This window comes from Salmo salar, chromosome ssa12 (assembly GCF_905237065.1).
Source record: "Salmo salar chromosome ssa12, Ssal_v3.1, whole genome shotgun sequence".
Classification (NCBI taxonomy): domain Eukaryota; kingdom Metazoa; phylum Chordata; class Actinopteri; order Salmoniformes; family Salmonidae; genus Salmo; species Salmo salar.
Genome location: NC_059453.1, coordinates 35,992,051 through 36,008,537, shown reverse-complemented (window position 1 = coordinate 36,008,537; position 16,487 = coordinate 35,992,051). Strand labels below are relative to the sequence as shown.

The following is a 16,487-nucleotide window of genomic DNA, read 5'->3' as shown; positions in this document are numbered from 1 at the left end:
ACTAGTAGCAGCACTACTGAATAAGTCGGTTAATTTCCTACATTTGGCTGCATCTGACTCAAGAGACTTTTTTTGTCTCTTAACTTTCCGGCCCCACCTTAGCGTTTTTTTCTTTTTTGTGGTGATGGTGTTACTTTTCCATGTTGATTTTGGAGTTTTACTAAGCGGACTTCTCTTTATAGCTAGCTCAACTTCTCGTGAACGGGAGCCTCTGCTCCCTCTAGTTTTTCTCCATGCTACTTGGTTCACTCTCGCTACGACTCTCTGGTTCATTCGTATACTGTCTGGGCTGTGTTCGTGAAAGGAAATGTTTGGAATGTTGCAGATAGTAATGTAATAAATAGAGCTGACATGATTCCCTGTAGTGTTAGCCATTTTGGTGCTCCAGATGGCTAGTCCACTACTGTAAGGCTAAATAGGTAATTGTTGCAAGGCTGTGCCTGCACAATAAAAATGTTTATTCACATCAGCATCGATAATGACGCAGCTAAAGTAGCCAGCTAACCTACTTAGCCAGCAACTAAGCAAAAACCACCATGTTGTCATCATCACAGAATCTCCCCACCAGATTCCCAACCCATTATTTTTTCACTTCCTCTCCAAGCTTGTGCACAGTAGCCTGGATTCAAGGTTACCTTTCCAACAATTAATGTCCTTCGTTTTTGGGTTAGATCGAATATAACAGAGTTTACAGTTTCCTGCCCTCCATTTTGGGGTCAGACAGGATGAGCCCAAATCTGCAGTTTCCTGCTGGGCCAGGCTGAGGGGTGACACCAGTACCTCAATTTTGGGGTCAGATAGGACTAGATATAGTCTTAATTTTCATGCTGTTTCAGTCGGTGACATTTCAGAGCGGTGACATAACGTTCTCCATTTTAGGTCAGACTGCATGAGCCGAACTGCAGTTTCCTGCCAGACCAGACTAAAAGTAACCTCGTCCTCCAGCTATTGCGCACAGCCTATATAAGCCTGGGATATCAACCACTCTAAGTTGGCCTTAGTCGGAGTGGCCATAGAATTCTATGGAAGTACTCTACTGAGTAAAGTATTTGTCATTTACACGACTGCGAGGCGTGGCTCTGTGCTTATGGTGTGCTAGTGTACAGGGGAGGGTTAGGGGGAAAGTGTTCTGGGAGATGATTGGTTGGTAGATTAAGCCGATTTAAACAAATGCCTGTGCGCTGGGAGTTTCTCCAGGCTCTCTGTATTGGCTAATGAAGGCCGAGTTGGATGTGTTGGTCCACCAGACATGCATCTGGGGCGAAAGTGTCTGGGAACAAGATTATGCTAAAAGGTGATGACCGGTCTGCCATGTTGTGGCAGGCTCACTGTGGCCATGGCATGATCCTGCCTCCCCCGCAGTGGGCACAATGCAGCATTTAATGAGGTGTGACACATTTGCCCTTCGCTGCCAGCGGCACCAGTGCAGTGTCATCATGCTCCAATTCGTATCATCACTATGTTGTCCGCATAGGCAGGGTTGGCATTAATTCTGCTGTAGTAGGCTAGTGGAGTCATAGGAGTTGGGATCAAAACCTGCTCCGAGAACCACACAGTGCCCATCGTGAGGAGAACCACTGATATGGGTAGCAGGGTTTGGGTCAGTTCAATTCAGGAGGGGAATAATCCCTCCTGATTATCCCATGACTTGACTGATATAAAATGGACTGACCCCAAACCGTGGATTTTTGGTAGCCACTCATATTTGACGTAATTGGCCAACTGTGATCACATGTTTCTTTCTCTGTTTTCCTAGTGGCTCACGGCACTCTGGCAGCCCCTCGGAACGTGGTCCTAAGACCTCCACCTCGGTTGACTCTTCCAAAGTCTACATACTCTCCTCCGGCAGCACGGTGACAGGGGTGGGGCTTAATGCTGCCGTCCACGCCCGCCAATCACCAGGCAAAGAGTATCTGATTGGCTGGAAGAAAGCCGAGGATGGCTCTCCAATGGAGGATCCGGGCAGGCCAAAAGACTACAGGTGAGTAAATAAGCAGTGTTTTGTTGAGTTGTATTCTTACTTGGACATAAAACTTGCTCCTGGAGCGCTGTCAATATGTTCTACAGCATCATAATAGTTGCCAGTGCCACACATCCTTTTTCTCCCTCCCACTGACACGTTTTCAGCCTCAACTCTCAGTAAACCGTTGAAATAAAGCCTGTCGTCCTATTTTAATAAAGAAGCCACAAGTAGGTACGCTTGTCAACTTTACTAGTACTTTCCTGCTAACCTTTGGCCAGGTTGAGGGTCTTTCTTGGTTAAGTTAACTGAACTGGAAAGAAAGATGACGTGCTGACAAACTGTCTGCTTTGGTCCCGTTGAAAAGGTTGCAAGTCATACTGCCATATTAACCTACCCATTTTAGACAGGTTCTGTTCAAAGGGGACAGCCATATTAAAAGTAACCACTGATGACCTGATGCTCTGACAGAATCCTCTTGACACATGTCCTATCTTATTAATAAGTAGGAGTTGAAGCAGAGTCCTCGAGTACGGTCTCTCATTTAGCTAGTGTCAAGTGTCCATCGGCTTGTGTGACCTTTTCTGTTCACAAAACAGCCCCCGTAGTGGGCATAGTGCCCCCAAAATAAAAACAACATTTTAGATGGAAGGGACTGCACATAGCTAAAACAAAACAAGTTTGGATTGCTGCATCTACACTACATGACCGAAAGTAGGTGGACACCTGCTCGTCGATCATCTCATTCCAAAATCATGGACATTAATATGGAGTTGGTCCTCCCTTTGCTGCTATAACAGCCTCCACTCTTCTGGGAAGGCTTTCCACTAGATGTTGGAACATTGCTGCAGGGGACTTGCTTCCATTCAGCCACAGAGCATTAGTGAGGTTGGGAACTGATGTTGGGTGATTAGGCCTGACTCGCAGTCGGTGTCGCAATTCATCCCAAAGGTGTTCGATGGGATTGAGGTCAGGGCTCTGTGCAGGCCAGTCAAGTTCTTCCACACCGGTCTTGACAAACCATTTCTTTATGGTCCTCGCTTTGTGCATGGGGGCGTTGTCATGCTGAAACAGGAAAGGGCCTTCCCCAAACTTGCCACAAAGTTGGAAGCACATAATCGCCTAGAATGTCATTGTATGTTGTAGAGTTAACGTTTCCCTTCACTGGAACTACGGAGCCTAGCCCGAACCATGGAAAAACAGCCCCAGACGATTATTCCTCCCCCACCAAACTTTTAACACTATGCATTGGGGCAGGTGCGTTGTCCCAGCTTCCATCAATGTAATTGTCTGCCTCTTTTCAAATCCCCTATATATACAGTACCAGTCAAAAGTTTGGACACACCTACTCATTTCAGGGTTTTTCTTTATTTTGGCTATTTTCTACATTATAGAATGATAGTGAAGACATCAAAACTATGAAATAACACATGGAATCATGTAGTAACCAACAAAGTGTTGAACAAATCAAAATATATTCTACATTTGAGATTCTTCAAAGTAGCCACACTTTGCCTTGATGACAGCTTTGCACACTGTTGGCATTCTCTTAACCAGATTCATGAGGTACTTACCTGGAATGCACTTCAATTAACAGGTGCGCCTTGTTAAAAGTTAATTTGTGGAATTAACTCTAATGAACTTATCCTCTGCAGCAGAGGTGCTTCCTTTCCTGTGGCAGTCCTCATGAGAGCCAGTTTCATCATTGCGCTTGATGGTTTTTGCAACTGCACTTGAAGAAACTTTCAAAGTTCTTGAAATGTTCCGTATTGACAGACCTTCATGTCTTAAAGTAATGATGGACTGTCATTTCTTTTTGCTTTTTTTGAGCTGCTCTTGCCATAATATGGACTTGATCTTTTACCAAATAGGGCCATCTTCTGTATAGTACCCCTATCTTGTCACAACACAACTGATTGTCTCAAACACATTAAGAAGGAAATAAATTCTACGTCCGTTGGACTGCCAGATGGTGAAACGCGAGTCATCACTCCAGAGAACGCATTTCGGCGAGCTTTACACCACTCCAGCCGACGCTTGACATTGCGCATGGTGATCTTAGCCTTGTGTGCGTCTGCTCGGCCCATTTTATGAAGCTCCAGATGAACCGTTCTTGTGCTGACGTTGCTTCCAGAGGCAGTTTGGAGCTCGGTAGTGAGGGTTGCAACCGAGGATAGACAATTTTTTTTACTTGCTACGCACTTCAGCACTCGGCGGTACCGTTCTGTGAGCTTGTGTGGCTTACCATTTCGCAGCTAAGCCGTTGTTGCTTCTTGACGTTTCCACTTCACAATAACAGCACTTACAATTGACCGAGGCAGTTCTAGCAGTGTCGAAATTTGACAAACTGACTTGTTGGAAAGGTGGCATCTTTTGACGGTTCCAGGTTGAAAGCCACTGAGCTCTTCAGTAAAGCCAATTTACTGACACTGTTTGTCTATGGAGATTGCATGGCTGTGTGCTCAAATTGAATAAACCTGTCAGCAACGGGTGTGGCTGAAATAGCTGAATCCACTAATTTGAAGTGGTATCCACATAGTTTTGTGTATATAGTGTAGGAGTAGCATTCATGGACATTCTTTTGCTGTTATATTATATCATGGCATGACAGGTTTCATTGTAACTGTTATGGTTGGTGGAGGATAACAAGAGTAGAGCAGAATTTTCATCCAGACTTTACATCACATTGGCCTTATTCCAAGGTAACTATGTAATTAGTTTGTACTAGGTATGCAAGAACAAGTAGTTAGTGTACTTACCCCTGTGCAGAAACGTTTAACACAAAAGTAACAGGTTTATTACATAGTCTGCTTTATAAGGCCAATGTTATTTGAGGTATGACTGTATTTTCTTCCTAAGTAGCATAGACATTTTGACAGCTATATACTTGCATATCAGCCATATACAGCTTTTGTTTACATCTCAATGTACATTACCATTATTTCCCTCCTTTTTTCACTTGGGGTTTTCTACATCAGTGGAGTGGAAGGCGTATTGTCTTTCCTACTAAAGACTCTAACACTGAGATCCAGGTACACCAGCTTTACGGAACCCTGCTTGGTTCAATAAACCTCTATGCACGCTTTATTTTACATTCCTCTATTTACATAGTATTTACTAAGAAATGACATTATAAAATTGGGATTATATCATATTTACCTGTTTCTTTGAGATTCAAATCACCATTTGGTTGTGTGGAAGTCTCTTTTAAGTTAAGTGCATAATTTCTTCATAAATATTGGGCAGAGCCCGGTTGAAATGGGGTGGTAAAATAAATCTACCCACTTTGTCACTCGCATGGTGTCTGTACACAACGCAACCTGTGCCTTCCGTGACACCCCACCCCCACTCTGTGTGTTTACCTGGAAACGGCTACTCCCCAAACTAGATGCCCTCCAGTTGAAGAACTGTGATTGACTGGTTCCGAACAGCGTATTGTAAAAGATTACTCCCCCGTGTGTGTGTGTGTGTGTGTGTGTGTGTGTGTGTGTGTGTGTGTGTGTGTGTGTGTGTGTGTGTGTGTTGAGATTCAACCTTCAATAACCCTTTACAGTAGTTCTTGTAGTATCCTTCTTTCTTATGACCATGTTTATTATTTTGTTCTTCCCAAAGAGGTGTGTAATGTACAGCCTGGTCTTACTTCTGTTAGCTTTATGCTTCTATTTTTGGTCTTACTGTTTTTGCTCTTACTGTTCAGTCTCCCACACGTGTCACTGCCCCCTCCTTTACCTCACCTTTTGTGTGCAAATCACAAATTACCCCCTATTCCCCATGTAGTGTACTGCTTTTGACCAGGAATGGGGTGTTATAAACTTATAAGCTCGTCTCTAATGCAACTCTCTTACCTTTGTTTTTGCCCCCATCTACACCCACTCCCTGCCTGTTTCTCATCCCTCTCTCTCATTCTTCCCTCCTTTCTCCACCTCTCTTTCTCTCTACCCCCACTTTCTCTCTACTCTCACTCACTACATTCTCTACCTTACCATCTTCCTTCATTTATGCCTTTTTCTCTCTCTACCCTATTTCACTTTCTTTTCTCTCTTCCGCCTCTTCGTCTCCCCCTCCCTCCCTCTCTCTATTGCATCCCCCATCCTCCCCTGGGGAGCAGGCTACGGGCCATGCTGGGTGCAGACGGCCAGCTCCAGCAGGTCCAGCCCAGCCTGACCAGAGAGGCCTTCCTGAAGATGATGCTGCCCGACAGTCCCCCCGAGGAGGGGGGTCGTGGCAAGGTGAGCCAATGCTCCCTCTAGTTTTTGTCCACACTAATTGGTTCCCTATCTCTCCAACTCTCTGGTTCCTTCGTATACTGTCTGGGCTGTGTTCAGTGAAAGGAAATGTTTGGAATGTTGCCGATAGACATGTAATGCATAGAGCTGACATGATTCTCTAGTGTAGTGTTCCCCGTTTCCTCCTCTGACAATGAGTGTCTTGCTTTAATTTCCTTCCCTCCTTCAGTCGGCTCCTTCCTCCGCTTGACATAATCCATTCGGATTGCTTGTGATATTAAAAATCAAGGCTGGCACCGTTTTCAAATGAACTGAAATTAAAACCAAGGGTGGTTATAAGGCGCCAGACTCACGCTAACCTTTTCCTAGCACAGATTCCCTCCGCTTATCGAAAGGTTAATTTAGACGTCTCCCGTTCATTGCCACCAGCCATGGCGACTAGCGTCGGGGGAAAAAGCCCACCACTTGATGCAAGGCTCTTGGGTAATTAGAAGAAGAAGAAAATGTGGCCAGGAAACAAGGGTGGAGGTGGAATGGGAAGGGGAAGGGGTTGATACAAATGGATTTGATCTGGGAGCTAGCAAGCTGCAGACCTCTCTTCTTCAGACCTCTTTGTTCACTGATTGAAAAATACATCACAGGAACAAAAGAAAATGGCTGCCAGCAACATAAGTCAATAGTCTTGACATATCCTCCTGTAATAGATGGAAGATTTGTCTATCATTATCTGAAGCCCTGCATTGATACCAACTACTATGCACAGGGAAGCTATTGTCAGATAATTGAGGGGAAATTATTGGCTCTCATTTTTGGCACTGTGGTACACCGAAGTTACTGTTTTGCCAATTTTGTGGAAGATTCAAGCTGTTTTTTTCCTAGTTTAGCACATACCAGTTGGCGCTTTAATCACTCCTTCCATTGTGCAGCCCTCCGAGATGTAAAATGTCAATGAATATTCTGTCACCCTTTTTCCCTCCCTCATTTTCTCTATCTCTTCCCGCAGAGTCTGACTGGTCCTGGCGGCCTGCCCATGTCCCCGCGGAGGTCCCTGTACCGGACCCTGTCGGACGAGAGCCTGTGCAGCAGCCACAGGAAAACCCTGTCCCTGGTCAGCTCCCGGAGCTCTCTACTGGACCAGGCCCTGCCCAACGATATCCTGTTCAGCACCGCCGCTGGGCCCTACCACAGCACCCTGCCACCTCGCATGAACCTCGGCCACAGCCATGGGGCGCCGCTACACAAGAGTGAGTGAGACTACGCCACCTAGCTGGCTAGATAGCTAGGTCTTGTCGGTTGTGAGCATAGAATTCAATAGAACAGATAGATACTAGATACTTTAATGTATCTCTATGGTTGAGAGGGAATAGGGTTGGTCAACCTTTCCCCTGGAGAGCTACAGAATGTATACGCTTTTGTTCCAGTCCTGCTCTAACCCACCAGATTCAACAAATACCGTTTTTACCTTAGAATCAGTGTTAAAGTACCAAAGTCTGCTTTACATTTATTATATATTAGTGAAACCTTGGAGTACATTTCATTGATTCGGACGTTCAATTAGGAATGGAACACGTGTTACGAAATCATTCATGTATCTGCCAAAGATGGAATGCTCCTGAGGTGTAGAAACAAGGCAAATGGTGCTGAGTGGAAAGCTGCGTTCACCTACTCCTGAAAAGTACTTAAAGGCCCACTCTGTGATATTTACAGCCACTTTTATATTTCTCCAGCCCCATTCCTCAGCTTTATAGTGAACAAAGTGGCGGGGCAGCCATTTTGATTTTCAAATTAAGGAGTGGGCCATAGAAATAAAAAATATCTAACTGTGAGCTCATTGTGGTCAATTAAATGCAAACGCCCTTGCCAATCTGAAGCTGAACTTTACGAGACCTATCGTAAAAGCTACAGCGTATGCCACTTTCAATTTCCCATCTGTCTTGTATTAGGTGAGAATTCATAGGTGTTAAATTGATGCAAACCGATTTTAAAAAGCTTAGTCTTTTTTTTTTTAAACACAGTAAGATATTGGATATTTTCCACTGGGAAAAACATCCCAGTGTGTGCTCATTGAGTAGGCACGACATTAACCCTTTCACTGTCGGTCCTCCTTGCGTTCTTTGTTGTATTTCACAATGAGAAAAAGGGGCTGCTAATCCAGTCCTTATGAAAGGAATACCCCTCCCCCACAATTGAGGGTGGAGGTGTGTGTAAATATGTGGTTGCTGTGTCTTATTTAACTCTGTGGGGGGGGGGGCTCAGAAACCAAAATTAAGGATCATAAATCTCCAGCTGTGTGCGAGATTAAGTTACCCATGTGTGCGTATGTGTGTTTTTATGCACACATTTGTGTGCCTAGGTTTGTGTGAATCTGTACGCCAAAGCTGACCCCTGTGGGCGTCCCCTAGATGCAGGTTAATTGTCTGTCTGGCGGGGGGAAGCTCCCCCTTCGTCTCCGTCCTCTAATCAGCTTTCAACAGCAGACTGTGACATTGGGTTAAAAAAAAAGTAACCGTGTTCTTGGCAGTTTTCCAAGCAGGACTGCAATTGTTTAGCATTTTTTTTCACATTTTGGGAGGGGGGGGAGACTCGCAAATTGAACAGGGTGAATTGTATTTGCTTAAGGGGAGTCGCAGATGCCTCTGAAAAATGTGTGTTAAGGTGAGAGATGTTTGTGTTACGCTTTGGTGGAAAGTGCCCATCTTTCATTCGTTTAGAGTATCATCTTATTTAAACTGTATATTTGAAATGTATGTTTTTACTGACTTTGAAACCTAAAACCCCTGAAATTACTTTGTTAAAGGAGCAGGTGTTCCAAGTGGAGAATGGATGAGCACTGATGTCTCATTATCGGAAGACAGGAGAGGGAGGGAGGGAGGGAGGGAGGGAGGGAGGGAGAAAGAAAAAAAAAAAGGAAGGAGGGAAGAGGGAGGGAGGGAGCACCAACTGTTCCCTTCACCCAAATCGGTGAGGCTGTTGCTCACTTATCTAAACCGAATTGTCTCATCTCTACAGATGAGCTGTGGTTCTCTGACAGCTCCCTGGCCGACCGCTGCAAAATGGCCGATGGTAGTCTAATGCCCCTCCCGGAAGCAGTGTCTGGCCTGGATTGGTCCCATCTTGTTGATGCCGCAAGGGCTTTTGAAGGTAATATAACGTCTAGATTCATCATACTCCCGCATGGCATTAAACAAAACTGTGTACTTATTCATTGTTTGACCTTTTGATGCTCCCAAAAGCTTACCCAACTAACAATTAACATTGCCTACAACAGTATGGAATGTTTTTGTCAGGTACCCATTTGGTTGTGATGTGAAAGGGAATCTTCAGAAGGGGAATCTTCACATTTGTTGGACCATTTTCATTCAAGCGAGATACGTTTGAACAATGTTGAAAGGAAAACGTTATCAGTGTTGTAACCCAACCTTCACGGAACATCCCTATGGACGGACTTTCTTAAAGCACTTAAAACCTGGACCAACAAAGGCTATGGGGATGTTATCTCCATACCTACCAGAAACATTGTTCCCTAACCTACCAGAAATGCTCTGGGAACACAGAAATGTTAGCTAGGTGTAAGTGGTACATGATTAACATTTTCTGCTACCAAGGTGTCGTGCTGTCAAATCTTTTGTCCCCAGTTTTCATCAGGCTTTCAGCGCGTTAACTGTTATCCTTTTGTTCACTCAATAGGACAATTCCTGGCCTTTATTCAGTGTCTAAATTGTACTCAATGTTTTTTTACCGCTCTGGTCAATTTAGGTATCTAATTTGGCGTGAAAGACCATTATAAAAAATATAGATATTTTCTCATAATGTTCAGATGTGATTTCATTGTCCGTCGTCCAATTAAAGTGACTGGACATTCATTCAAATTGATCCCCAATATCATCTTGACCCAGTCAAAATCTTCAGTCTCTCCCATTGTCTGTGTCTGCCTTGAACTCAGTCTGTCTACCGCGAGGTGCTAATTAGCAGGAAGTGGAAGGAGAGCGAGAGTATTTGGGGACTTGAGAAACTAAGCATTATCACAATGGAGCGCACAGCAAGGAACCATTTTGCCAAATTACTCAAACCCACTTTGCGCTGTAATTGCACCCTTTACTTGCACACTTTCTCTGGCAATTATAGCTTCGCTACCTCGGTCAACTGTGTTCAGGGGTAGCTGGGGGGTGTTTTTCTGGTAACCTGGAATGACTTGGTTTTAAATGTAACCTTTATTTAACTAGGCAAGTCAGTTAAGAACAAATTCTTATTTACAATGACGGCCTAAGAACAGTGGGTTAACTGCCTTGTCCAGGGGGAGAACGACAGATTTTTACCTTGTCAGCTAGCAACCTTTTGGTTACTGGCCTAATGCTCTAACCACTAGGCTACTTGCCGCCCGCTAGACTACCTGAGCTACAGAGTGATGTACTCCCGATTTTGTATTTATTATAATTATTTAAAAAATTCTTCCTTCATGACCAACTGATGTTTATAGACTGGATAGGTTGGAACTGGTGACCACATTTCTTTCACCCTGAGCAACGAGGGGTGGGGCCGGGGACTCCATTGACTAGCATTGGGCTGCACAGCAGCCTTCGATTTGCATAGAAGTCAACAACAGAGAAAAGAGGGGGAACTAATTTGCTCGGAGAGTCGTTGGAGTGCTGACCCTGGCATTATTAGCCCAGGCTTGTTGTGTCATTTAGTTGGCTTGTTTAGTTTCGTGGTGCTCGCTGTGTGTTCTCAAGGCAGTGTTGCTAAGCACGCAGAAACTCTAGCATGCTAGCCCTCATTAGCATGCCCAGGGCAAAGGGCGTGGTTTGCATTAGTAGCAACTAGCGAGCATTATTTCTGTTTCCGTAGACCCACGCATACTAGAACAGGACAAATGGTTCACATTCACAGTCAAGAGTGCAGCGAAACAGACACGACATAGACATTCCTTTCTCCTTACGTTGCTCATTCTTCAGTTGTGATTCATATTTATCAATGATAACTTAACCTCAAGATTTATCTAAGACCGTTTCTTTTCCATATTGAACATTACAGAAAGAATGCCATGGGATGTTTTTCTTGTTTCCAACTCGATATAGGCTAGTCTTTTTACTGAAGGAAAATGAATACCTGACTCTGTTATACATCTCCCTCTTCTTTACTTTCTCCCTTGCCCTCTTTTGTATTCTTTATTTTCCACTATGGTAATCACTTCACCTGTGATTCACTTCAATCAGCGTTAAGCCAATGTTGAGACTGTCAATTAAAACAGAGAGTGATTGTTAAAAGGGAGAAAGAGTGATGTGTAATTATGGGTGAGATTTTCACAGCTTCAGTCTCTCGCTTGGCTCTCCGAAGCAACTTCAGTGAGACACTTATCTTTAGTGAGAACCACTTTCATCTCTCTTCCCTCTCTCGCTCTTACCTCTCACTCGCACTTCCCTTTTTCTCTCTCCCCTCTTCTCACTCCTTAGCGGGAACAATCTTAGAGAGAACAGCTCCCATCCCTTTCCCCTTCTCCCTCCTTTCTGTCCTCAAATACTACATCCGTGTCACCTCTCAACACCTTCCAACTATTGAGAAGACAGGCGCAAGTGGGGGATGGTTGGTGCTGCCCTTTTGCTAGAAACTTAACCTCAATTTCCTCACTAAGACCCTCGGCTTTCTAAATTGATATGTGATGCCGACTCGGACATCTGCTAGGCTATTCTGACTTCTCACAAGCTTAGTCTGTTTTTTTCTTGTTTTCTTCGTTATCCAGAATTGTCCTATGCTCTTTATCTGGAAGGTAACAATAGTGTGCTGTGCCGTGTCTGTTACTAAGAAAGGCTACTGGCTTCCAGTGTTTCTCAACTCGGCAACCCATCGGACTGCAATTTGTTCTAGCCCAGTGCTAACGCACTTGATTCAACTAACCACGGGCTGTTTGAGTTGTTGACTAGTTGAATCAATTGTGTTAGTGTTGCACTAGAACACAAATGTGCAGTCATGTGGGTCTTTACAGCTGGAGTTGAGAATAACAGGCTTACAGTGCCTTCGGAAAGTATTCAGACCCCTTGACTTTTTCCACATTTTGTTACGTTACAGCCTTATTCTAAAAATGATTACATTGTTTTTTCCCCCTCATCAATCTACACACAATACCACATAATGACAAAGAAAAAACAGGTTTTTAGAAAACATTTCACGTTTATACAAAAATAAATAAAACTGAAATAGGACATTTACATAAGTATTCAGTCCCTTTACTCAGTACTTTGTTGAAGCACCTTTGGCAGCAATTGCACAATCGAGTCTTCTTGGGTATGGCGCTACAAGCTTGTCACACCTGTATTTGGGGAGTTTCTCACATTTTTCACTGCAGATCCTCTCAAGCTATGTCAGGTTGGATGGGGAGCGTTGCTGCTCAGTTATTTTCAGGTCTCCAGAGATGTTCGATCGAGTTCAAGTCCGGGCTCTGGCTGGACCACTCAAGGACATGCAGAGACTTGTCCCAAAACGGCTACTGTGTTGTCTTGGCTGTGTGCTTAGGGTCGTTTTCCTGTTGGAATGGGAACCTTTGCCCCAGTCTAAGGTCCTGCGCGCTCTGGAGCAAGTTTTCATCAAGCATCTCTCTGTACTTTGCTCCGTTCATCTTTGCCTCGATCCTGACTAACTCCCAGGCCCTGACGCTGAAAAACATTGCCACAGCATGATGCAGCCACCACCATGCTTCACCGTAGGGATGGTGCCAGGTTTCCTCCAGATGTGACGCTAGGCATTCAGGCCAAAGAGTTCAATGGTTTCATCAGACCAGAGAATCTGAGAGTCCTTTAGGTGCCTTTTGGCAAACTCCAAGCTGGCTGTCATGTCCCTTTTACTGAGGAGTGGATTCTGTCTGGCCACTCTACCATAAAGGCCTGGTTGGTGGAGTGCTGCTAAGATGGTTGTCCTTCTGGAAGGTTCTCCCATCTCCACAAAGGAACTCTGGAGCTCTGTCAGAGTGACATTTTTACATTTATATTCATTTTAGTCATTTAGCAGATGCTCTTATCCAGAGCGACTTACAGTAGTGAATGCATACATTTCATACATTTCATTTCATGTATTATTATTATTATTTTTTTTTTTTTTTTTGTACTGGCCCCCCATGGGAATCGAACCCACAACCCTGGCGTTGCACACACCATGCTGGCGTTGCAAACACCATGCTCTACCAACTGAGCCACAGGGAAGATGATGTGACCATCGGGTTCTTGGTCACATCCCTGACCCAGGCTCTTCTCCCCAGATTGCTCAGTTTGGCCGGGTGGCCAGCTCTAGGATTAGTCTTGGTGGTTCCAAACTTCTTCCATTTTAATAATGATGGAGGCCAGTGTGTTCTTGGGGATCTTCAATGCTGCAGAAATGTTTTGGTACCCTTCCCCAGATCTGTGCCTCGACACAATCCTGTCTCGGAGCTCTACGGACAATTCTTTTGATCTAATGACTTGGTTCTTGCTCTAACATGCACTGTCAACTGTGGGACCTTATATAGAAAGGTGTGTGCCTTTCCAAATCATGTCCAATTAATTGAATTTACCACAGGTGGACTTCAATATAGCCTAGTGGTTAGAGCGTTGGGCCAGTAACCGAAAGGTTGCAGGATCGAATCCACGAGCTGACAAGGTAAAAATCTGTCGTCCTGCCCCTGAGCAAGGCAGTTAACCCACTGTTCCCTGGGTGCCGAAGACGTGGATGTCGATTAAGGCAGCCCCCTCCCACACCTCTCTGATTCAGAGGGGTTGGGTTAAATGCAGAAGACACACTTCAGTTGAAGGCATTCAGTTGTACAACTGACTAGGTATCCCCCTTTCCCAATCAAGTTGTAGAAACATCTCAAGGATGATCAATGGAAACAGGGTCCACCTGAGCTATGAGACTCGAAATTGAGCAAAGAGTCTAAATACTTGTGCAAATAATTTTTTATAAATTTGTAAAAATGTAAAAACCTGTTTTCACTTCGTCGTTATAGGGTATTGTGTGTAGATTGCTGAGGATTTTTTAAATCCATTTTAGAATAAGGCTGTAATGTAACAAAATGTGGAAAAAGTCAAGGGGTCTGAATACATTCCAAAGGCACTGTATATTATACTGTGAGTGGGGCCTTAACTGTGTGAAGTCCAGTTTGCTCTCATATTTAACCCGCCGCCTGCACGTGCGACCCTCTTCACCCACCGAGAGAGTGGATCCAATTGTTATATACAGTGCCGTGAAAAAGTATTTGCCCCCTTTCTGATTTCCCTATTTTTGCATATTGTTGATACCGAATGTTATCACATCTTAAACCTTTATTTAATATTAGGTTTTGTTGAAGATCTGATAACGTTCTGTAAGAAAAAATATGCAAAAAATAGCGAAAATTAGATAGTGGGGAAAATACTTTTTGCACAGCATTGTCACTCAAAAATGATTGCTTTTAGAATAGACCCTGGCAAAGGTTTAGGGATGGGGGAGCTAACCATAGCACCTCAACAGGATCCATTCTGCTCTACATCGCTTCCTATTAATCATGCTCTCCACCTCCATGGTTGCAAGAATGGACTGCTTAAAAGGGCTTCACCAGAATATGCCTTTCCTTAGAACATTGCTTTTGGAACATTTAAGCACTACTGTAGCTTACTTGCACTGAAAGTGGACTAAACACCGTGTGGGTAGCTGAACTGTATCTGAGGGATGTGCTGTCTCCTCTCGTGTTTTCAGGTCTGGAGCTCGACAAGGATGCCAGTCGTCTGTGTGATAAAGACAGTCAGAAAGACTCACTAGGTGACATGACATTTTGCTCAACACAGCTCTACTCTTTTTTTTTAAATAAATGTTTCCCTCTTCACTGGAATTACTTGACTTTTACTACTACTCTAGTTACTCTAGCTTCTTTCACCTTTACTGCCATTGGTGCTTTTGCTATTACCTCTATAACTCCTACACTTTTATTTAGTATGAAACCAAATCCAATTAGGGTTTCTACTAGCATTTCTGTCAATACTACCAGAGCTACTACTACAACAGCTAATGCTTCTGTCACACTACAGCAGCTACTACTACCACTACCATTGTACTTCTACCACTACCTTCTACTACTAGCTGCCTAGTACCTCTGCCTAGTGTTACCTCAACCCCTTCTTCTATTGTGATGTTTTCTCCTGCTTACTTTTGTTCCAGCCTAGCACTAAAACGCCTGATTAAACTGCTGTCCTCTTCTAATATGACATTTCTAAGCAGTTAAGAACATTCTTAAAGTCGAGATGTGTGTCATGGTATTTCAAGATGCACTATGCAGAAATCGCTCCGCCATTGCCTGGTTGCTAAAATTCTAATAGTTTGCCTAATTTCAGTTTGAGACAAAACAAGCAAGTATATAGTGTAGAGAATCATTGTACCATCTAAACTGCTGTGAAATGTATTTTCCATAACTGAAAATATTGTACACTGAACAAAAATGTAAAGTGTTGGTCCCATGTTTCATGAGCTGAAATAAAACATCCCAGAAATGTTCCATATGCACAAAAGTTTATTTCTCTCAAATTGTGTGCTAAAATTTGTTGACATCCCTTTTAGTGAGCATTTCTCCTTTGCCGAGATAATCCATCCACCTGATAGGTGTGGCATATCAAGAAGCTGATTATACGGCATGAATATTACACAAGTGCACCTTGTGCTGGGGTCAATAAAATGCCACTCTAAAATGACACAAGTTTTGAGGGAGCATGCAATTGGCATGCAGACTTCAGGAATGTACACCAGAGCTGTTGCCAGAGAATAGAATGTTCATTTCTGTACCATAAGCCGCATCCAATGTCGTTTTAGAGAATTTGGCAGTACGTCCAACCAGCCTCACCATTTGTATGGCGTCGTGTGGGCGAGCGGTTTACTGATATCAACGTTGTGAACAGAGTGCCCAATGGTGGTAGTGGGGCTATGGTATGGGCAGGCATAAGCTATGGACAACCAACACAATTGGCAATTTGAATGCACTGAGATACTGTGACAAGATCCTGAGGCCCATTGTCATACCATTCATCCGCCACCATCACCTCATGTTTCACAATGATAATGCACAGTCCCATGTCGCAAGGATCTGTACACAATTCCTGGAAGCTGAAAATGTCCCAGTTCTTTCATGGCCTGCATACTCACCAGACATGTTTGGGATGCTCTGGATCGGCGTGTATGAACGCATGTTCTAGTTCCCGACAATATCCAGCAACTTCGCACAGCTATTGAAGAAGAGTGGGACAACATTCCACAGGCCACAATCAATAGCCTGATCAACTCTATGCGAAGGAAATGTGTCGAAACTGCATGAG

At 43.9% G+C, this 16,487-nt stretch overlaps 1 protein-coding gene across 3 annotated transcripts in view; it reads left to right on the top strand.

Moving 5' to 3' along the window:
* The window catches only part of LOC106564812 (signal-induced proliferation-associated 1-like protein 2), a 118,403-nt gene that overhangs the window by 98,459 nt on the left and 3,457 nt on the right, over positions 1-16,487 (top strand). The window contains exons 15-20 of one of the 3 annotated variants that reach the window (XM_014131233.2): positions 1,757-1,981; positions 4,939-4,992; positions 6,069-6,189; positions 7,190-7,430; positions 9,196-9,327; positions 14,884-14,946. In XM_014131233.2, the coding sequence (XP_013986708.1) occupies positions 1,757-1,981; positions 4,939-4,992; positions 6,069-6,189; positions 7,190-7,430; positions 9,196-9,327; positions 14,884-14,946 (836 nt within the window). The remainder of the gene's footprint in view (positions 1-1,756; positions 1,982-4,938; positions 4,993-6,068; positions 6,190-7,189; positions 7,431-9,195; positions 9,328-14,883; positions 14,947-16,487) is intronic. The other 2 variants (XM_014131235.2, XM_014131236.2) reach the window with 2 other exon arrangements.